Source organism: Myotis yumanensis, unplaced genomic scaffold (assembly GCF_028538775.1).
Source record: "Myotis yumanensis isolate MYYU_CA2020_CCGP unplaced genomic scaffold, mMyoYum1.0.hap1 SCAF_14, whole genome shotgun sequence".
Taxonomy (NCBI): domain Eukaryota; kingdom Metazoa; phylum Chordata; class Mammalia; order Chiroptera; family Vespertilionidae; genus Myotis; species Myotis yumanensis.
Window position 1 is genome coordinate 44,516,384 of NW_027223765.1, and position 22,636 is coordinate 44,539,019.

The 22,636-nt window shown below is 39.1% G+C and overlaps 1 protein-coding gene across 25 annotated transcripts in view; it reads left to right on the forward strand.

The window, feature by feature from the left end:
* The window catches only part of SLMAP (sarcolemma associated protein), a 169,763-nt gene that overhangs the window by 53,684 nt on the left and 93,443 nt on the right, over positions 1–22,636 (forward strand). For 15 of the 25 annotated variants that reach the window (XM_070390832.1, XM_070390856.1, XM_070390845.1 and 12 more), the window contains exon 3: positions 17,525–17,672. In XM_070390832.1, the coding sequence (XP_070246933.1) occupies positions 17,525–17,672 (148 nt within the window). Of the gene's footprint in view, positions 1–17,524; positions 17,679–22,636 lie in introns of all 25 variants that reach the window. The other 10 variants (XM_070390831.1, XM_070390842.1, XM_070390835.1 and 7 more) reach the window with 1 other exon arrangement.

Sequence of the window (22,636 nt, forward strand, 5' to 3'; positions counted from 1 at the left end):
TAGAAACATCAATGATGAAAAGAATCATTATGCTGCCTCCTGCACACACCCTATTGGGGATCAAGCTCGCAACCCCGGGCATGTGCCCTGACCAGGAATTGAACCGTGATCTCCTGGTTTATAGGTCAATGCTCAATCACTAAGCCACACAGGCCAGGCATAAGATTTGTTTTTGTGTAGATAAGCTGTGAGCTGTTTGTATACATTTGTTCAGATTTTTGTTTTCTAATGGTATATTAGAATATATCCTTTTTAAAAAATGGATATATTTAATTTCAGTGCCGATAATTCTGCCTCATTATTTTTGATGATTGTGATATTGTGGTTATGATGTCTGATATTTCATCAGGTGAGCATAGTTCAGTTTGGGTCGGCATTAGCTCTTTCCAGTTCTTAACTTCTTTTAATTTTGCTTCAGTGAACATGCTCATACATTTGCCTTTGTACATGTGTGTGAGTATTTCAGTGTTTCCGTAGGTTAGATTCTGGATGTTGAATTACTAATTCAAGAATGTAAACATTCTGCCCTAGCCGGTTTGGCTCAGTGGGTAGAGCATCAGCCTGTGGACTGAAGTGTTCTGGGTTTGATTTCTGTCAAGGGCATATGCTCGGGTTGCCGGCTGGATACCCAGAAGAGGGCATGCAGGAGACTGCCGATCAATAAAATGGAATTATGAAATCTGCTAAATATCACTTAGTTTAATTCATACTATTCATTGAGCTGTAAATTGCTCATCTATGTAATATATTCTAAGTGTATTTACATATACCTGAGTATAGTAATTTCCATTTTTATAAAATATATTTTATTGATTTTTTACTTATAGGAAGGGAGAGGGTTAGAGAGTTAGAAACACTGATGGGAGAGAAACATCTATCAGCTGCCTCCTGCACACCTCCTACTGAGGATGTGCCCGCAACCAAGGTACATGCCCTTGACCGGAATCGAACCTGGGACCCTTCAGTCCGCAGGCCAATGCTCTATCCACCAAGCCAAACCGGTAGGGCGTAATTTCCTTTTGATTTAAATTTTATTAGGGAATTCCCTAATCACATTGTGATATGTGTTTCATATTTTTCATAAAAGGTTTTCAGTAGTGTGAGACAAAGGCTTAGCTGCTTACCTTCTTGCACAGGTTGTGGTTACTTACAGTAATATTTATGTGTAATAGGCCAATGGCATACTATTTTTAATACCTGTATGTGTTAGAGTTCAGCTGTTACTGATCTATTTATATCTCTATCAGCTGTTTACTGTTTAAGTAATTAATTGGCAAAGAACTTTATTTTTAAGAATCTTGAACAATAGAGGAAAGTCTTACATCAGTTCCCTGACTGAAGAAAGTCAAAGTGACTTTATATGTATGTATAGTCTATGAATTTAAAAACAATAGCTGCCATTTGTTTAGCAGTTATTATGTACAATACTGTGCTAAATACTTAACATGCTTAACATAATTTAACCTTTATCACGAACACTCTTGAGGTAGGTACTAGTATCAATTTATACATAGGGATTTATAAATATCTCTTTATTACTAAAGGGATGCTCAGAGAGGTTAAGAAACATGCTCAAGGTCACATAGTAAAATAGAAATGATTGATGTTTCTCTCTTATCATTGATGTTTCTATCTCTCTCTCTCTCCCTCTCCCTTCCTCTCTGAAATCAATAAAAATAATATTTTATTTAAAAAGAAATGGAAAGGGAAAGGCAGTAGGGAATTGAGAGATTGTTCTGAGTCAGAATTCATAGGAATTGGTGACATTAGGTGAGATGCTCTAGTCTAGAGGGTCATAGAAACTACTTGTATTACTGGTAGTATTTGTTGTTACTGTTGTTTTGCATTTGCTGTAAGTGGCTTCTTATAATCACATATTCTTTCTATTATTGGAATGTGGCTGATTGCTGAATTCCTGTCTAGAGGTGCTCAGGAAATGGTGGGTAAACAATGGGTCTGGGTTGTAAATGTTACATTCATGAATTATTTATTTAAAACACTTAAATGCTTATTAACAGACATTTTGTTAATAAGGTCTAGGAATATCATTGATCCTGATCTTCAAGGAATTTGCCATAGTCATCAGGAGTCCAGTAGGCCTTGTTGGCTATTATTACGATCTGTATAATCTTTTGGTTTATGGTTTAAATCCTAACCCTGTCTGTGTGGGATACTGTTTATATCTTAGTATTCAGAAGTTTGCGTGAGGTAATGTATGTAAAGTGCCTGGCATAAGCAAATGCTTCTTTCCTTTCATCTTCCATGGGCACAGAAATTAGGAAACCCAAATTTATTAGGATTGTGTGTCAAGTAGGTGGAAGCAGATAGTGAGTTTATTTTTAAAAGAAATTTTAAAAGTACCTTTTCTGATGATGTGGTAGCATAAGGCCTGATGGCTGGTTTTATTTTTTTCTCCATTGTTACTATAGATAGGCCACTTGACTTGTGTGTCATCCTCGATTTACTCATCTATTAAATGAACAAAATCCTATTTTAAAGGGTGGTTGGGATGCATTAGAGATAGTGGAAAAGAAATTGCCAGACAAGCATAAGTAGTATAGCAGAATGGTTGAGATAAAAAAGATTAAAATGTACATTTCTCCCCATTACTAACTTTGGGATCTCCTTTGGCAACTTAGCCTCTTTTAGTCCTCATTTCTTTATCTGTAGTATAGGGATAATAAAACATTAAGATTTTTGTAAAGATTATTTGAAAGAGTACATGCAAAGTAGCTTATCCAAGCACATACTAAGCACTCAAAAACGTGTGATTATTGTAAATGCTTTGGTATCCTCTTGACACTGTTGAGCAATGAACTCTTCTTTATTTGACTTTGCTTTGTTGTTAAATTTTCTGTGTGGCTGGATTCTAAATATACTTAATGTTTCCTTTCATGATAGTGAAATAAACCAATGATCTTTTTAAAAGAAAACTTCACTTTGGCCCTCAAAGTTTTCTAGGGAAAAATGTTTAAGGCCTTGTGTTTAAGCCATAAATGGAGGTAGAATTTGAAATCTTATAAATAAGGATTGAAATATTCCATTTAATAGGATTGAAATATTCCATTTAATCAAACATATAGGGTCTTTATAATAATTAAATGAGATTGAAGTAAATGAAAATGGATTTGTAATTTCAAAACACTTTCTAACTTCATAGGATCGTTTGTACAGCATTATACAAGAAGGGAACTAGCCCTGGCCAGTGTGGCTCAGTTGATTGGGCATGGTCCCATGCACCAAAAGGTTGCAGGTTCGATTCCTAGTCAGGGCACATGTCTGGGTTGTAGGCTTATAGGGGGGATGCAGGAGGCAGCCGATCAATGTTATGCTCTCATATTGATGTTTCTCTCTCTCCCTCTCCTTTCCTCTCTCTCTCTAAAAAATCAACTAGCCAGTTTATATTTTTCTACCTATCCCCCACCCTATGAATGTGATACTTTCTACTATTAAATTTAAGTTCAAAATTAAATAAAAGAATTGCTGACTCTTAACTGGGGGCATTACCTATCCATCCTGAGAAGTAATGGATGTTATGAGGAGTAGTGAGAATAAACTGTGTTTGAACATCCTTTTTATTTTTTTAAAATTTATCTTTATTGTTGAAAGTATTACAGATGTCCCCTTCTCTCCCCCTCCCCATTCACCCCCTCCACCCTGAAAACCCCCATCCCTGCTCGTCTCCTCCCTGCCATTTGAACGTCTTAATCCTGTAGTGGCAGAAAAATGGGAGCTTCTGCACTATATTGAACCCTTTAAGGGGTTTGTTTGCATTTTTATTAATTCTACTTACGCACTTATGGTCCTGAGTTAGTGACTTTGTTTCCTTTTCTCTTAAAGTAAAATTATGATTTCTAAAGAACTCACCTATGGATTTGTGAATTATCAAAGCATTGAGGAGATAACTCTCTTGAAGACTTAATTATCACTAACAATAGAGAGATATGAGTAAAGACCAAGGTGTTTTAAACAGATGTACTATTTGCGTCTTTTAACATTTCCATTGAATTTGTTTGCCAAATTGTTTTATGTGTGGGCAATTTTTTCTCCCTATATAAGATCTAGATTCCTATGTTTTGCCAATTTTGCCAGTCTTTAATAGAAAACATTTTTAAAGTTTCTCCCTCTCCTCTAACTCTTAGGGACTATACAAATCAATATCAGCTGTCCTTAGATCAAGCCTGTTGTGTTCTTTATTAAACAATATGTAAGCCTATAGTGACCTTGTTCTATATTTCCCACAAATGTGATCACAATGATTTCCTTTTGTGGCAAACAAAGCTATTATTCTATGGGTGAGGTTTTTTAACTATCAGAGATAAAGAGTGGTGGTGCAGTTATTTTGTTGTTTCAGCTGATCTCAGGATGGTTTAAGCTAACATTTTGTGATTAAAATAATGACCTATAAAATATAGTCAGTATTGTGTATTTAAAATATCATAGTATTCCCTTGTTCTATATAATATGCTATAATATATGGCATTTTAATAAATACATACTTATTTTAAATATTGGAGTTCAATTTTTGAGAGGTTATTAGAGACCACTTGGGGTTAAAAAGATTGAGTTTGGAATCAGTATCTATTCTTTAATACCAGTACCTAAGTAGGAGGCTCAAAGAAAAAGTTGAATGCATCTTGCTGTGATTAACACACCATTACAGGAAAAAATAATTAGAATTTGCTTGCCAATGCATCAGTTTTGAAATGTGGCAAATAGGTTAATCTCCTATAAATTAGAATTTGGTGTAGGCTTTCAATAGAAACACCTCTCAGAACTGTAATTTTCAGATGATATGTTTATTTTGTATTTTGCTGAGCTTCAGAAATCTAATTTACTTTGTCCTAAAGCCTAGTGAAGGATTGTCACAATTTGATTACATATTTAAAAGAATGTAATCACTCTAGCTGTGTTTTGTAATGTTCTGGTTAAATTATTTTTAATTTTGCCTTTCTACCTTCTCTACTTCTGTCCTTCATATTCTTATTTCTGTTCTATGGAGAGAGAGAGAAATACTTTTTCTCCTCTTTCTCTTGTGGGCTAACTCCACAAGAAAAAACATTACTGTACAATGAATGTGTCTGGAATGTCACTTGGAGGTGGAAAAATCCTTGCAAGTTTATAACATTTGCAAGACCTCTGGTTATGTGTTGACAAGTTCCTTCTAGTTACATGTGAAATTTTATTTTGGCAAAAACATTTTATCACTTTCCTGTGTTTTTTTCTTATAGCATATGAATAAAATCTTATATTTTCCTTTTCAGTGGCACAACTTAAAAATTCCAGTCTCTGAAACTCGTGATACTTTGCTAGTCAGGAAGTTAGAAAGTTTATGTAAACAAATAAATCCTATCTAATAATAGACAAACATGGTAATTCACCGTACCTTCACCATGCCTCCCATTGGCTAATCATCACGATATGCAAATTAACCGCCAACAAAGATGGCAGCTAATTTGCATACGGCAGGCAGGGCGGGACAGCGCAAACTGCCAGCGCGCCACCATCCAGGGCAGGCCGGCCGCCCCAGAAGCCCCAGCAGCCAGCCTGCCTTGCCGCCTTGCCGCCCTGGGACCCCATCAGCAGGTCCCGGGTCATCAAGGCAGGCCCGCCCCAGAAGCCCCAGAAGCCGCCTGATATGGTAGTAACTCTATCAGTAAGCACTCTGAAAGTAAGTGGTATAAATGCACCAATTAAAAGACAGATTATGAGGGTGAATCAAAAACAAAACCCACTTTAAATATAAAGACACATATAGATTAAAAGTAAATGAATTAAGCTGCATCCTGTTTTGCTCAGTGGATAGAGCATTAGCCCGTGGACTGAAGGGTCCCAGGTTCGATTCCAGTCAAGGGCATGTACCTCAGTTGCTGGCTTGATCCCCAGTCCCTATCAAAGCATGTGCAGGAGGCAACCAATCAATGTATCTCTCCCTTTCCCTTCACTCTCTCTAAAATTCAATGGAAAAATATCCTTGGGTGAAGATTAACAAAAACAAAGTAAATGGATTAAGTAACATTAAAGAGATTATAAGAAAAATATATTCCAAATTTTGTTAGTTGTATAATGGTTATGTTTAAATTATTAACACCTAAGAAATTGGGTGAAGGGTACATATAATATGCTGTAGTATTTTATAGTTTTTTTTACATGTATGAGATTATTTCAAATTAAAATATTTAAAAATTAAAAATTAATAAAATATTAATTGAAATATGTATGCATTACATGAAAAATCTCCTAACTGCTTCTAGCATAATTTATTAAATTGTGCTAAAATTTACAAGGGTTCAATTAAAAAATATCTTAATTCTAAATGATATAATAGAAAATATATAATAGTGCAGTTATAAGCACTTATCTGAAAATAAAAATTTAAAGAAGTGAATTTAAAGAAGGGATTAGCCAAAGAAAATATATGCACAACCCATGGACACAGACAACAGTATGCTGATGGCCAGAGAGAAGTGGGAGGCAAGAGCTGGGTAGAGGGGACAAAAGGGGGGAAATAGGGACATCCTATATAATAATAATAAAAGGCTAATATGCACATTGTCTGAACGGCAGAAACCGGTTGCTATGATGCGCACTGGCCACCAGGGGGCAAACGCTCAATGCAGGAGCTGCCCCCTGGTGGTCAGTGCACTTCCATATGGGGAGTGCCACTCAGCCAGAAGCTGGCTCATGGCTGGCCAGCGCAGTGGTGGTGGCAGGAGCCTCTCCCACCTCTGTGGCAGCACTAAGAATGTCCAACTAACGGTTTAGACCCGATCCCTTGAAGGCCTAAGCCTTTAGTCGGACATCCCCCGAGGGCTCCCTGGCTGCCAGAAGGATGTCTGACTGCAAGCTTAGGCCTGATCCTCTGGGGAGTGGGCTTAAGTCAACAGGTGGACATCCCACAAGGGGTCCTGGACTGTGAATGGGCACAGGCCGGGCTGAGGGACCCCCCCTGAGTGCACAAACTTTTGTGCACTGGGCCTCTAGTCCTATCTAATAATAGACAAACATGGTAATTAACCGTACCTCTGACACGCTTCCCATTGGCTAATCAGGGCGATATGCAAATTAACTGCCAACCAAGATGGCGGCCGGCAGCCAGGCAGCTGAAGCGAACAGGAGGCTTGCTTGCTCCAGTGATGGAGGAAGCCAAGGTTCCCCGCCTGCCTTGTCAGCCTCTGAGCTGCACTCTAAGAAACAATGTTGCAATTATAGAAGCTAAACAAACCCCAGAAACCTGCTTTCAACCATCAGAGCTTGAGCGAGCAGGACCGAAACAATGTTGCAATTATAGAACCCAAACAAACCCTAGATTCCTGCTTTCACAGCGGAGGCCTCAAGCTAGAGCCCGCCTCAGAACTAAAGCCGGCTCTCAGCTCCAGTGACATCCATAGAAGGTAAATAAATCCCAGAATAAAAGAAAAAAAGGAGAGGCTGGGAGCTTCAGTCGCCCGCCAGCCTGAAAACAGCCCTCAGCCCCTCACCCAGACTGGCCAGGCACCCCAGTGGGGACCCTCACCCTGAAGGGGGTGCGACCAGCTGCAAACAGCCATCAGCCCCTCACCGAGGCTGGCCAGGCACCCAAGTGGGACCCCCACCCTGATCCGGGACACCCTTCAGGGCAAACCAGCCGGCCCCCACCCGTGCACCAGGCCTCTATCCTATATAGTAAAAGGGTAATATGCAAACTGACCCTAACAGCAGAAAGACTGGGAATGACTGGTCACTATGACACACACTGACCACCAGGGGACAGACGCTCAATGCAGGAGCTGCCCTCTGGTGGTCAGGGCGCTCCCACATGGGGAGCTCTGCTCAGCCACAAGCCAGGCTGATGGCTGCCAGTACAGCGGTGGTGGTGGGAGCCTCTCCTGCCTCCTCAGCAGCCCTAAGGATGTTTGACTGCAGCTTAGATTTGCTCCCTGCTGGCAAGTGGGCATCCCCCAAGGGCTGCCGGGCTGCCGGGCTGCCGGGCTGCCAGAGGGATGTCTGATTGCCATCTTAGGCCCAATCCCCTGGGGAGCAGGCCTAAGCCAGCAAGTGGTCACCCCCGAGGGGTCCCAGACTGCGAGAGGGCACAGGCTGGGCTGAGGGACCCCCTACCCCCGAGTGCACATTATATAGGCCTCTAGTCCTATATAATAAAAGGGGAATATGCAAATTGACCCTAACAGCAGAACGACTGGGGATGACTGGTTACTATGACACACACTGACCACCAGGGGGCAGACGCTCAATGCAGGAGATGCCCCTTGGTGGTCAGTGTCCTCCCACAGGGGGCACTCTGCTCAGCCACAAGCCAGGCTGACAGCTGCCAGCACAGCGCTGGTGGTGGGAACCTCTCCTGCCTCCTCAGCAGTGCTAAGGATATCCGACTGTAGCTTAGGCCTACTCCCTGCTGGCAAGTGGACATCCCCCGAGGGCTCCCAGGCTGCCAGAGGGATGTCTGACTGCCAGCTTAGGCCCGTTCCCCTGGGGAGCGGGCCTAAGCCAGCAGGTGGACATCCCCTGAGGCGTCCCAGACTGTGAGGGGGCACAGGCCGGGCTGAGGGACCCCTGCCCCCTGAGTGCACAAATTTTTGTGCACTGGGCCCCTAGTTTGCCTATAATGTGCACATAAAGACTTTTGTGTACACTTAAGAAATAAATGTTTGGTGACAAAAATGTACATATCATGGATCTCCCTTTTTCTGGTGACACCCACTGCAGTTCATCCTACACATAGCTGCCCAGTTGTCAGAGTTCTCTCTTAAAAAAATATCAACTCCTTAGGATATTCTTATCAAAATTTTGGTACTTAATTCATACTTTCTTAGTTTATTGTCAGTGTAGAGTTCCTCTGCATTTGATTTTATAGATGTTCAATCTCTGAGATAGGTGCCAAGTAAATAAATATTGTAGACTGACTGATTTGCCTTAAAGGTGGAGTTAGAGTTGAAATTGGCTCTTTCTATTCTGATTGTTTCAGGAAAACTTCATAAACAAAGTGGGATTTCATAAATTTGGACATAAAAGACTAGAGTATGTTTAGTTTAAGTAGGAGAAGAGAAAGGCAGAGTGGAGTTTTTGAAGGAATAACTGTCAAATCTGCAATAGCTGTGAGACAAAGGCAATTTACTTAATAAACCTACTCCTCAGTTTCTTACTGTATAAAATGGAGATGGTAATAATTACTTGGTAGGATTGTCCGGAGGATTAGAAGTTCCTGTACATAGCAGGCAGGCAATAAATGGTAACTATTATTATAATTAGGTACTGGTTTGGCCCAAGAAAATATTTGTAGGTTGAAATATGGCTAATAGGAGCTAAGTCATGGAAAATGGCAGAGAAGGAAGCTTCAAAAATTGGTTACTTCACCAAAACTATTATGCTAGGTTTGTCTGAAGCAATTAATTTGAAACTCTTGAGTGTAGTAAAACACTTGCAGCATCCAGCAGAGTGCTTATGAAGAAAGAAGCTGGTAAATTTTTGAGAATTTTGGTGTTTTGCATAGTGGCTACCATCTCATTCTCCAGCCCTTCGACAGGCAGCTGTGAACATGGTGGCCCATGATTCTTGGTATGACTTGCTTGTCCTTCAGAAATTGGAGTTGTATGTTTTGATCACTGTTTTTGATTGCTGGGGGGCCAAGCCAGCTGGGCTATTTTTAAAATTTATTTTTATTGTTAAAAGTGTTACAAATGTCCCCCATTACCCCTCTTTGCTCCCTTCCACATGCTCCTGCCCCACCCCAGGTCTTTATCACACTATTGTCTGTGTCCATAGGCCATGCATATATGCATATAAGTTATTTGGTTAATCTCTTCCTCTACCTCCCACCCCCTCCAATTTTGTTCTTTTTTTTTTTTATAATATATTTTATTGATTTTTTTACAGGGAGGAAGGGAGAGGGATAGAGAGTTAGAAACATCGATGAGAGAGAAACATCGATCAGCTGCCTCCTGCACACTCCCTACTGGGGATGTGCCCGCAACCAAGGTACATGCCCTTGACTGGAATTGAACCTGGGACCCTTGAGTCCGCAGGCGGACGCTCTATCCACTGAGCCAAACCGGTTCGGGCCAATTTTGCTCTTTTTAAAGACAGTTTTGCCCTACCGGTTTGACTCAGTGGATAGAGCAGACTGGAGGGTTGTGGGTTCAGTTCTGGTCAAGGGCACATACCTTGGTCAGAGGTTTAATCTCTGGCACTGGTTAGGATGCATGCGGGAGGCAACCAATCAATGTGTCTCTCTCGCATTGTTGTTTCTCTCTCTCTGTCTCTCCCTCTCCCTTCCACTCTCTCTGAAAATCAGTGGAAAAATATCCTTAGGTGAGGATTAACAATTTTTTTAAAAAGGTAGTTTTGCCTATTCAGGGCCCATTGCAATTTCATATGAATTTGAGAATCAACTTCAAATTCTGCAAAAAAAAAGAAAAAAAAAAGGCTATTGGAATTTTGATAGAGATTGCATTGAATCTGTAGATCACTTTGGTTAAAATTGACACCTTAATATTAAGTCTTTCAATCTATGAATATGGAATGTCTTTCTATTTATTTAAGTCTTTAATTTCTTTCAACAATATTTTGTAGTTTTCAATATGCAAGTCTTTTACCTCTTTGATTAAATTTATTCCTAGGTATCTTATTTAGATGCTACTGTAAATGGAAGTGTTTCCTTAATTTTCTTTTTGGCTTGTTTGTTGGTGATGTATAGAAACACAATTGATTTTTGTGTTTATCTTTTAAGCTGTAATATTGTTGAATTCATTTATTAGCTCTCATCGCTTTCTTATGAGTTCTGTGAGATTTTTCATATATAGAGTCTGTCATCTGTGAGTAGACATAGTTTATTCCTTTTTTCAATTTTTTTCTTTTTTTAATCTTCACTTGAGTATATGTTTATTGATTTAGAGAGCGAGAGAAACATCAATGTCAGAAAGAAATATTGATTGGTTGCCTCCTGTACACACCCTGACTGGGAATTCAACCCACAACCTAGGTATATACCCTGCCTGGGCATCAAACCTGCAACATTTGTTGTGTATGCGACGACGCTCCAACTGAGCCACCTGGCCAGGGCTTTCTTCTTCAACTTTTATTTCTAGTGGTGCCTTACACAGAATCTTTAAAAAAATATTTTTTCAATTACAGTTGGCATTCAATATTATATTAGTTTCAGGTGTGCTGCAGAGTGGTTAGATATTTATATAACTTACAAAGTGATCCCACATAAGTCTGATACCCACCTGGCACCACACAGTTATTAACAGTATGTTATTGACCAGCCGTGGGCAAACTACGGCCCGGGGGCCGGATCCGGCCCATTTGAAATGAATAAAACTAAAAAAAAAAAAAAAAGACCGTACCCTTTTATGTAATGATGTTTACTTTGAATTTATATTAGTTCACACAAACACTCCATCCATGCTTTTGTTCCGGCCCTCCGGTCCAGTTTAAGAACCCATTGTGGCCCTCGAGTCAAAAAGTTTGCCCACCCCTGTTATTGACTGTATTCCCTATGCTGTACTTTACATCCCTGTGATTATTTTATTTTATTTTTTTTAAAATGTGTTTTAATTGATTTCGAGAGAGAGGGAAAAGAAGAGGGAGAGAAAGATAGAAACATCCATGGGAGAGAAATATCAACATTGATCATCTGCCTCCTGCACACCCCCTGCAACCCAGGAATCAAACCAGCAACCTCTTGGTGCATAGGCCGAAGCTTAGCCACTGAGTCACACCGGCTGTGCCCCTGTGACTATTTTGTAACTGCCAATTTGTACTTCTTAATGCCTTCACCTTTTTTCACTCAGTTCCCCAACTTCCCTCCCATCTGGCAACCATCAGTTTCTTCTCTGTATCTGTAAGTCTGTTTCTGTTTTGTTTGTTTATATTGTTTTTGAGATTCCACATGCAAGTGAAATAATATGATATTTATCTTTGTCTGATTTATTTCACTTAGCATAATACCCTCTAGGTCCATCCCTGTTGTCACAAATGGTAAGATTTCATTCGTTTTTATGGCCAGATAATATTCCATTGTAGATATGCACCCCATCCTTTTTATTCAGTCGTCTATTGATAGACACTTAGATTGCTTCCATATTTTGGCTGTTGTAAATAATGCTGAACATAGGGATGCATATATCTTTCCGAATTAGTGTTTTGGATTTCTTCCATTTCTTTCCAATGTGGATGTCTTTTATTTCTTTTTCTTCTGCTTGGCTAGAACGTCCAGTACATTATTACAAAGCAGTGGTGAACGCAGGTTTCCTCATCTTGTGCCTGATCTTAGGAAGAAAGCTTTCAGTCTTTTACCATTGTTATACTACCTGTGGGTTTTTCATAAATGGTCTTTATCATGTTGAGGAAATTTCCGTCTAATCCTAACTTTTTGATAGTTTTGATCATGAAAGGGTATTGGACTTTGTCAGGCCTTTTTTGCATAAACAGGGATGATCAATGATCCTGTGTGTGTGTGTGTCCTTTTTTCTATTAATGTGGTTTGTGTCCTTTTTTCTATTAATGTGGTATATTGGTTGGCTTTATTGTATTGAACCACTGGGGATATAAATCCCACTTTTTTAGCCAGTCACTTAATTTTTAGCTTGGGTTAGTTCCAAGTTAGGCTACCAGGGGTCCTCAAACTATGGCCCGCGGACCACATGCAAATACACATATTGTATTTGTTCCCGTTTTGTTTTTTTACTTCAAAATAAGATATGTGCAGTGTGCATAGGAATTTGTTCATAGTTTTGTTTTTTTTTTAACTATAGTCCGGCCCTCCAACGGTCTGAGGGACAGTGAACTGGCCCCCTGTTTAAAAAGTTTGTCAGTCCGTCAGATAGCCCCCAGATAGGTTAGAACATATAGAGACAGTAATTGGAGATTTAGGTCTGTTTTGCTCCCTCCAGACCCAGGTATCAGGATCCCACACTGGGAAAGCAGGCTCATGTCTTCAAGACTTCTATTGTACTGGGAAAGGGGATGGGACTAGGGTAAGTAATGCCACAAAGATTTCTTACCATTTTTAAGTTGCCTTTTCTTGATTCAGTATTCACTAACTTCTGTAAAACTTTGTTTTCCAGAGTTCTAACAAAGTTGATTCTGACATTGTTTACTTGTTTTCAAAGTTTCTGAAGGGAGTGGGGAGTTTAGAGCTACCTACTCCACCATCTTATTGATGTCACTTTCTTAATTTCTTTTTGATTTTTAAAAATTTCCTCCTTTTTACCGTTTATTTCTATAAATGCTTTATTTGTTATATTTAAGCACTCGTGTCCTTTCTAATTTTGTATTCATTTCTGAAGTGATTTTTGCTTTTGTTACTATTTCTTTTTGGAGTTCTTTCACCTTTTCTGGAGTTTTATAATTGTGATTTATGTTTTTCTTTCATCCTTGAATTGTTTTTTTAAATGCCTTTTAGCTTGTTTTAAAATAGTATGTTATAATTTGATGTGTGCCCGAGGTCTGTCTTTCATTATCTGTAGGGATGTTACTCTGTTCTTCAGTCTCTTTTTTCTTAAAATAACTGTACGGGATGGGACCTTGACATTTTTCTGTTTCTTATTTTTATGTGAAGTTTTGTTTTTCTGAACTTTTAGAAGGGGTCATGATTTAGGATAACTTTTCTAATGGCACAGAGCTCCCTCTTCTGGTATTTTTTTAAATTTTTTGTAAAATGTTAAAAAATATGGTGATTTCTTTCCCCTTCTCTACTTTTACTGGACCTCGTCTTCCCTTATCTCTATTGTCCCTGTTTTGCTCAATTTTGTGTCCACACCTAGCAGCTTTTCCTCAGTGTGGAGTCCTGTTGTGGAAGGCAGCTTTGGTTGGGGGGTTGATTTTAAGAATTTATATGATTCAGACTGCTCCAGCCTTTTCCAGAACTTACCCGACACTCACTTGTGATTGGATTGGGATAAACCTTTTTAATTTTCAAGGTTCTCTTCTCAAATTGGCCATCATACTATCCAGTAAATACCTACTGATTATTTGATGTTCTCCTTAAGTCCCTCAAATGCCCAATTGCTTCCCTATGCATCCTCCTGCACAGATACTGACTTCATGCAGGTCCTATGGCTGCTGATGGTTTGCCCCACTCCTATTTTGAGGTCCCTAACCTAATTTTAAATAGCTTCTGTTCAATGTAGACTGAATAACGGCAGATTGTTTCATAGGTGGTGCAGAAATATTTTTTATGTCAATCTTTCAAAGCAGCCAAGAGCAGAAAGTTAAATCATATCAACAAAAATATTTCTTCAGGGAAGTAAAACAAATGATGTCTAACTCTCCACAAACGCAGAGACTCAGAGGCATATGTGGAGGTTAGTGTGGCTGGGAGGTATGAGGAAATAGAATGGTGGAAGTGAATGAGTTTGGAGAAGGAACCAGGAACCAGATTATGTAGGGCTTTTCAGGTTATAATGGTAAGAACTTTGGACTTTATTCTGAGGTGTGTGGAAGCCATTAGATTGAAAGCAAGGGAAGAATGAGCAACTAATGTAAACTATGTTCAAGCTAAATGGGTGCTGCTTTGAGCAGTAATATAGCTATGTCAGCATAAAACAACCTGGGTTAATATTGATTTTTTTATTTGCAATTTTATGGTTTTAGATTTATATAAGAGTTACATACATGAGGAGTACACACACACTTTTTTGTTTACCAAAGTTTGCTAAATAGTACTGAATCTCATTTCAGTACTATTTAGCTGATATTCTTATTTATCTTCTGTTCTCTTTAATGTTTAAAATGAAATACTAGTTGCATCCCATTAAATTAACTTAGTAACATTAATGGATCAGAACTTGAAGTTTGAAAACCATTATAATTCTAGTATAATCCCTTTACTTGGGTTACCATGGCACACATTACTGAAAATGACCAAACCAGAATCCAGATATCATCACATTTCCCAAGAGTATATTTATTTAAAAACAAAAAAACAAACTCCCTTATACAGTGTAACATTAAGTTAGTTCTAGTATAGAAAAAATGTTGAGGATAAATGTTCTTACTTGAGTGTGTTGTCTGTGCTATTCTCCCTGGTATGAAATGTTAAGGACTCTAAGTTTCAAATGGATTTGTAAAATATTAATACAGTTTTCTTTACTATGGTCTGTAATTAAATATACAAACTGCTAGCTAAAGTAACAGTTGGTCTCTTTTGAATTATAAACAGAGCCTGGACAGTGTCACTAAGTGGTTAGCATCAACCTGTGAACCGAGAGGTTACTGGTTCGATTCCCTTTCAGGGTACATGCCCGGGTAGCGGGCTCGATTCCTAGTAGGGCATGTACAGGAAGCAGCCTATTGATGATTCTCTCTCATTGATGTTTCTATCTCTCCATCTCCCTCCCTCACTGAAATAATTTAAAATATATATATATATTTTAAAAGGAATTATAAACAGAGTAAATCATATTATAGGCAGCCTGATGGCCTTTATATTGTCACCTAAGAATTAATGAAAACAATTGTCATTTTCATATTTTCTGCAAATTGCTTATTCTTTTGTTGTGTTTCACTTTGGAAGAGAGCCTGTGGGAGGAGTGAAGCACAAATGAAACATAAAGGTCAGTTGAAGTAATGGGAAAGATAGTTCTGTTAATTCTCTTATTTGAATCCTTGCTTCTGTGTCCGTAGCTCTGTGACCTTTGGAAAAGTACTTGCCTGGGCCTCACTTTTCTCATTTATAAAAGGCAGTAATATCTATATCACAGCTTCAATATTAAGGTTAATGAGAGCCTGGTGGTGTAACACACATTTTAATAAACATTAGGTTTTTGGATTTTTTTTTCCTTTCTTCCTTAGGAAGGAATTCAGTGAAAATATGTTGCTAGAATATTCAGGGCTGGAGAGTGTAGAAAATTTCAAAAAGAAAGGTACATCTTTTCTTATTGGTTATTCTCTTTCTGGTAAGTCTATTGTGTGTGGCCCCAGTTGTTCCTAATTTATTTTGGGATAAATAAGTGATAAACAGGTGGGCTTCCTGTGCTTCCTCCTATCCCTTCCCTTTTAAAGATGGAAGATTATGTAATCTAAGTGATGAAAGGCAACTTTAGGAGGCCAGGAAGTAGTATCTTCATAGTTGGTTCCAATATTTTAGTTTCTAGTGTCTCCAGTCTGCTTAACAAAAAATTTTACTGAGGATGTATTGGTCCTGATATCAAGTATGCTAGCTAACTGATAGCTACTAGTATTAGTTATAAGTGTTACCTAAAACCATTTGTCCTGCCTGTGGAATGAACAACACTTTCTTTGACTTAACCCAGACAACCTAGAAAAATTACAAAGTCAGAGTGAAATGGAAAGATAGAATTTTATCTAGCTGGCTTTAAAAAACAAAACAAAACAGGTTTATCAAGATGTAATTTGTTTACCATAAAATTCATCCTCTTAAAGTGTACAATTTAGAGGTTTTTAATATATTCACAGTTATACAACCATCACCACTAATTTTAGAACATTTTAATCATTCCAAAAAGAAACCTTATACCCATTAGTAGTCATTCTCACCCCATGGTCTGGCACCTCAGCCCCTTGGGGATTACTAATGTAATTTTGTTTATATGGATTTGCTTATTCTGGGTATTTTATATAAATACTAGAGGCCCGATGCACGAAAATCATGCAAGAGTATGTCTTCCTTTCCCCGGCTGCCTGCACCGGCTTTCCTCTGGCACCCGGGACCTGGGCTTCCCTTGCAGAGGGAGACCCCACTCACCCGCTGCAGCCTGCTGGTTGATGGCCTGGGCCTCCCTCTTTGGGGCCATCGTGGAGCCCCCCAATTGATTGCCCCACCAGCCAGTGGCCTGGGCCTCCCTCTGTGGGGTGATCATGGGGCGATGGCCAGGCCCCTGACCAACCGCATCACACCCGCCTTGGCTGGCCTGGCGCCAGTGGGTGTCATAGTGTGGTCTGGGATGGTCATCTGGATGGTCATCCTGCTGTTTGGCTGTTCAGTCGTTTTGCATAGTACGCTTTTATTATATAGGATAATAACACAATATATGGTCTTTTACTTAATGTCTTAAAGGTTCATCCATGTTGTAGCATGAATCAATACTTCATTCTTTTTTATTGCCAAGTAATATAACATCAGATGAATAGACCATTATTTTGTTTACCCATTCATTAGTTGGACATTTGGGTTGTTTCTACTTTTTGGCTATTATTAATAAATGCTGCTCTGAACATTGTGTATGAGTTTTTGTGAGGACATATGTTTTCAGTTTTCTTAAATATATACCTTGGAGTGAAATTTTTGGCTCATATGCTAACTTTATGTTTAACATTTTGAGGACCTTATATACTTTTTTCCAAAATGATTGTACTATTTTGTTTAGCTCGATTTTAAACCACTGATTTTAGTGTTGTAATTTTATATATATCAAAGGAGAACCTTAGCTGAAAAAGTGGTTTGAATTGATAGTGGGGGCAAAATTCACCTGCACTAGTTTGCAAAGTTGGAAGTACTTTTTAAAATGTAGATTTATAATTATTACTATTAATCTTTGGCTTTTCAATTTTATTTTTGCAGTTTTATCTCCAAGACACTAAAAGTAGTAATGGTACCTTTATAAATAGCCAGAGATTGAGTCGAGGCTCTGAAGAAAGTCCACCATGTGAAATTCTTTCTGGTGACATTATCCAGTTTGGAGTAGATGTGACAGAGAACACACGGAAAGGTACGGGTATGGATCAATTTTTCCTATTATTTGTCTTTTTAACTTTATTTTTATTCTATCATTAAATGTTACAAAATATGTTGTGCTTGTAGAAGCAATTTAAATACAGCATTATATGCAGTGAAAGTTAAAAGTCTCATATCTCCTATTTTATAAAATTTTTAAATCTGAAATGTTAATAATTAATCTATATTCTTCATTACAGTATGACTACATAGGTCATGACTGTGTCAGTTAGGAAACAGTATGCAGTGACTCCATACCCAATCAGTAGGAGCTTAAACCATAAAGGTAGTTATTGTTAATAAGAAGTCTGGAGACAGGTAGGTCCAGACTTTGTTCTCTTGACTCAGTGATGTTATCAGGAATCCAGGTTCTTACTGTCCTCACATGCTATTATCCTTAACATGTTGGCTTCTTTGCTTATGCTCTTTGCCTCATAGTCAAAGTGTGCCAGCTGCAGCCCCAGGCATTATTTACCTCACACCAATGTTCTAGACCAAAAGGAGGAGGTGGGGACAAAATGCTTTCCTGTGTGGCTCTCTTTTCATGTTGAAAGAATAGTTTTTTATAGAACCCTTCCAGCAGATTTCTCCCTTTTGTCTCAATGGCTACATGGCTATGTTACATACATAGCTACAAAGAAGCCTAGGAAGTTACTTACCTGGCAGAGGTAAGAAGGAGATCCATAATTGATCAATTATAATTTATCCCTTCCAGTTGTGCATGCATTGTTTTCTCAAACAAAATTAGAGCTCTGAAAGCAGCTAATAATACCTGTCACCGTTATAAAATTTCATGTCTCAGTGTTTGAAACTAGAAGTTCTCTGAATAAATGTAGATTGTCTGTATGTTTAGAATTCTGAAGCTTTCTGGCTGTAGCTAGTAACTCTCTACATATGACCATGAAATTATATAGCTGAATCAAAAAACTAAATGAATAGGAAACAAAAGAGTGCAGTTCCACTGTCTTAGTTTAATATGGATAGTGGACCCAATTGGCAAGTTTCTTCTTTCATTTCTCTGAACATACTCTGATCTGGTGATACCCTGAGTCATCAGTCTCTTGACATTTTACTCAGTGTATACGGGGATTGGTGGTGGTGGTGGTGATGCTGGTGTGCGTGTGCATGTATATTATATTTTTACTTACTTTCACTGGTGTTGCAATTGCAATATTAGTTTTACTGGGTTTTGTTGGCCTCCTCAGGAAATTGAGTTTTGATATTTGAATTTGTGTAGGGCCACAGTTTTAGAAATTTCCATTTGTAATTGTAAAATAGAAAAGTTTGTATTTTGATGCAAAATATTTAGTACTCCTTAATTAAAGAACTCAACTTATGTATGGCCATAATGAGAACAGCTACAGTGGACACTCTAATGTCTGCTATTGCCAAATCACACCTCTTCTGCTACCAAGTCATTCAGCAATCATTTAACTGAGCCCCATGTGTGAGTAACCCACAGAACACATATAATTGGATTAAACTGTCCTCTCCAAGGAATGCCTATCTCCTTAGCTTTCATTTCCCAAAGAGAATTAATAAGTGTTTATTGATAAAAGAATAAGGTAATCAAATATATTTAGGATTTAACCCAAGGTAATGGGGACTTCCAGAGCTTTTTTTTAAAATTAAATTTATTGGGGTGACATTGGTAGACAAGATCATATAGGCTTCTGTGTTATAAGATCTATATATTGTACCACGTGCTCACTACCCAAAGTCAAATCTTCTCCTGTCACCATATATAGGACCCTTTTTCCCTCCACCCCCAGAGCTTCTAATATGCTAACATATATGCAGATCTCCAAGGGGGTGACTGTTACAGAATGCTCTTTCCCAATTCCTTTCTACTCTTCTTCCTTATCTAGCTGTAAGGGATACTCTTTTCTTTCTTTTTTTAATCTTTACTGTTGAAAGTATTACAGATGTCTGCTTTTTTTTCCTCGCCATTGACCCCCTCCTCCCCTCCCCTGCCTTTGCCACACTATTGTCTGTGTCCATGGGCTAAGCATATCCTATCTAATAAAGAGGGAATATGCTAATTGACTGCCCCATCCTCAAAGATGGCGGCGCCCACAGCCAATAAGGAGGGAATATGCTAATTGACTGCCCCATCCTCAAAGATGATGGCGCCCACAGCCAATAAGGAGGAAAATGCTTATTGACTGCCACACCCTCAAAGCTGGCAGCGCCCAGTCCCCTCAGCCCCAGAGTCCCCCAGTCCCCTCAGCCCCCCAGCCACCCAGGGCCAGCCCAAGGCGCAGGCAAGCCTCAGATGGCAGCTGCCCAGCCGTCCAGGGCTGCCCAAGGCTTGCGCTACCAGCAGTGGTAGCAGTAGAGGTGTGATGGGGGCATCACCTTCCCCTGATCACCGGGTTCCTCCTGCCCCTGAAGGCTCCCAGACTGTGAGAGGGGGCAGGCCGAGCTGAGGGAACCCCCCCAGTGCATGAATTTTCATGTACCGGGCCTCTAGTATGCATATAAGTTTCTTGGTTAATCTCCCCCCCCCCCCCCCTACACCCCCTTCTACTTTCCCTCTGAAATTCATCAGTTTGTTTATGGTTCTATGTCTCTGGATCTATTTTGTTCATCAGATTATTTTGTTCATTAGATTCCACATATGAGTGAGATCATATGATACTTGGCTTTCTCTGACTGGCTTATTTCACTTAGCATAATACTCTCCAGGTTCACCATGCTGTTGCAAATGGTAAGAGTTACTTGCCGTGTAATATTCCATTGTGTAAATGTACCACAGTTTTTTTCTCCACTCATCTGCTGATGGGCACTTGGGCTCTTTCCAGATCTTGACTGTTATAGATAATGCTGTTATGAACATAGGGATGCATATATTCTTTCTAATTGGTGTTTCAGGTTTCTTAGGATATATTACTAGAAGTGGGATTACTGGTTCAAATGGGAGTAATATTTTTAAAAATATATATTTTTATTGATTTCAGAGAGGAAAGAAGAGGGGGAGAGGTAGAAGCATCAATGACAGGAGAGAATCATTGACTGCCTCCTGCACCCCCTACTGGGGATCGAGCCTGCAACCCGGGCATGTGTCCTTGACTAGAATTGAACCCAGGACCCTTCAGTTAGCAGACTGACACTCTATCCATTGAGCCAAACGGGCTAGGGCTGGCAGTTCCATTTTTAATTTTTTGAGGAAACTCTGTACTGTTTTCCACAGTGGCTGCACCAGTCTGCATTCCCACCAGCAATGTACTAGGGTTCCCTTTTCTCCACATTCTCGCCAACACTTGTCATTTGTTGATTTGTTGATGATAGCTATTCTGACAGGGGTGAGATGATACCTCATCATTTTAATTTTCATTTCTCAGATGATTAATGACTTTGAGCATTTTTTCATATGTCTCTTGGCCTTCTGTATGTATACTTTGGAGAAGTGTCTAGGTCATTTGCCCATTTTTTAAATTGGATTGTTTGTCTTTTTATTAAGTTGTGTGAATTCCTTATGTATTTTGGAAATTAACTCCTTATCAGATTTATCATTGGCAAAAATGTTCTCCGACACAGTAGGATCTCTTTTCACTTTGTTGATGGTTTCTTTTGCTGTGCAGAAGCTTTTGATTTTGATGTAGTTCCATTTGTTTATTTTCTCCTTAGTTTCCTTTGCCTTAAGAGATTTATCAATAAACATATTGCTGTGAGAGATGTCTGAGGTTTTGCTGCCTATGGTTCCTTCTAAGATTTTTATGGTTTCACTAGAGGCTCAGTGCATGAATTCATGCACAGGTAGGGTCTGGCCGGCCCGCCCCGATCGGGGCCTATTGGGCTGGGCCGGCCTGGGGGAGGGGGTCACAGGTCGAACTCCTGGTTAAGGGGACAATTTGCATATTAGCCTTTTATTATATAGGAGACTTACATTTAGGTCTTTTATTCATTTTGAGCTTATTCTTGTGTATGGTGTAAGTTGGTGGTCTAGTTTAATTGTTTTGCATGTACCTGTCCAGTTTTCCTAACACCATTTATTAAAGAGACTGCCTTTACTGCACTGTATGCTCTTGCCTCCTTTGTCAAATATTAATTGAGCATAATGGCTTGGGTCAATTTCTGGGGTCTCTGTTCTGTTCCACTGATCTATATGCCTGTTCTTGTGCCAGTACCAGGCTGTTTTGAGGACAGTGGCTTTGTAGTATAACTTGATATCTGGTATTGTGATTCCTCCAACTTCGTTCTTCTTTCTCAAGATTGTTGTGGTTATTCAGAGTCTTTTGGTTCCATATACATTTAAAAATATATATTTTTATTGATTTCTTACAGAGAGGAAGGGAGAGGGATAGAAAGTTAGAAACATCAATGAGAGAGAAACATCGATCAGCTGCCTCCTGCACATTCCCCACTGGGGATGTGCCTGCAACTAAGGTACATGCCCTTGACCGGAATCAAACCTGAGACCCTTGAGTCCGCAGGCCGATGCTCTATCCACTGAGCCAAACTGGTCAGGGCTCCATATACATTTTTGGAGTGTTTGTTCTATATCTGTGAAATATGCCATTGGTATTTTAATAGAGATTGCACTGAATCTATAGATTGCTTTGGGTAGTATGGACATTTTAATGATATTGATTCTATCAATCCATGAACATGGGATTTTCTTCCACTCGTTTATATCTTCTATATCTTTTTTCAATGTCCTGTAGTTTCCCGAGTACAGGTCTTTTACCTCCTTGGTTAAGTTTATTTCTAAGTATATTAATTTTTTGTTGCAATGATAAATGGGATTTTTTTTAGTTTCTCTTTCTGAGAGTATTATTGGTGTATAAAAAAGCCATCGATTTCTGAGTGTTAAGTTTGTATTCTGCTACATTGCTGAATTCATTTGTTAAATCTAGTAGGTTTCTGGTGGAGTCTTTAGGGTTTTCTGTGTACAATATCTTGTCATCTGTGAATAATGACAGTTTTACTTCCTCCTTTCCAATCTGGATGCCTTTT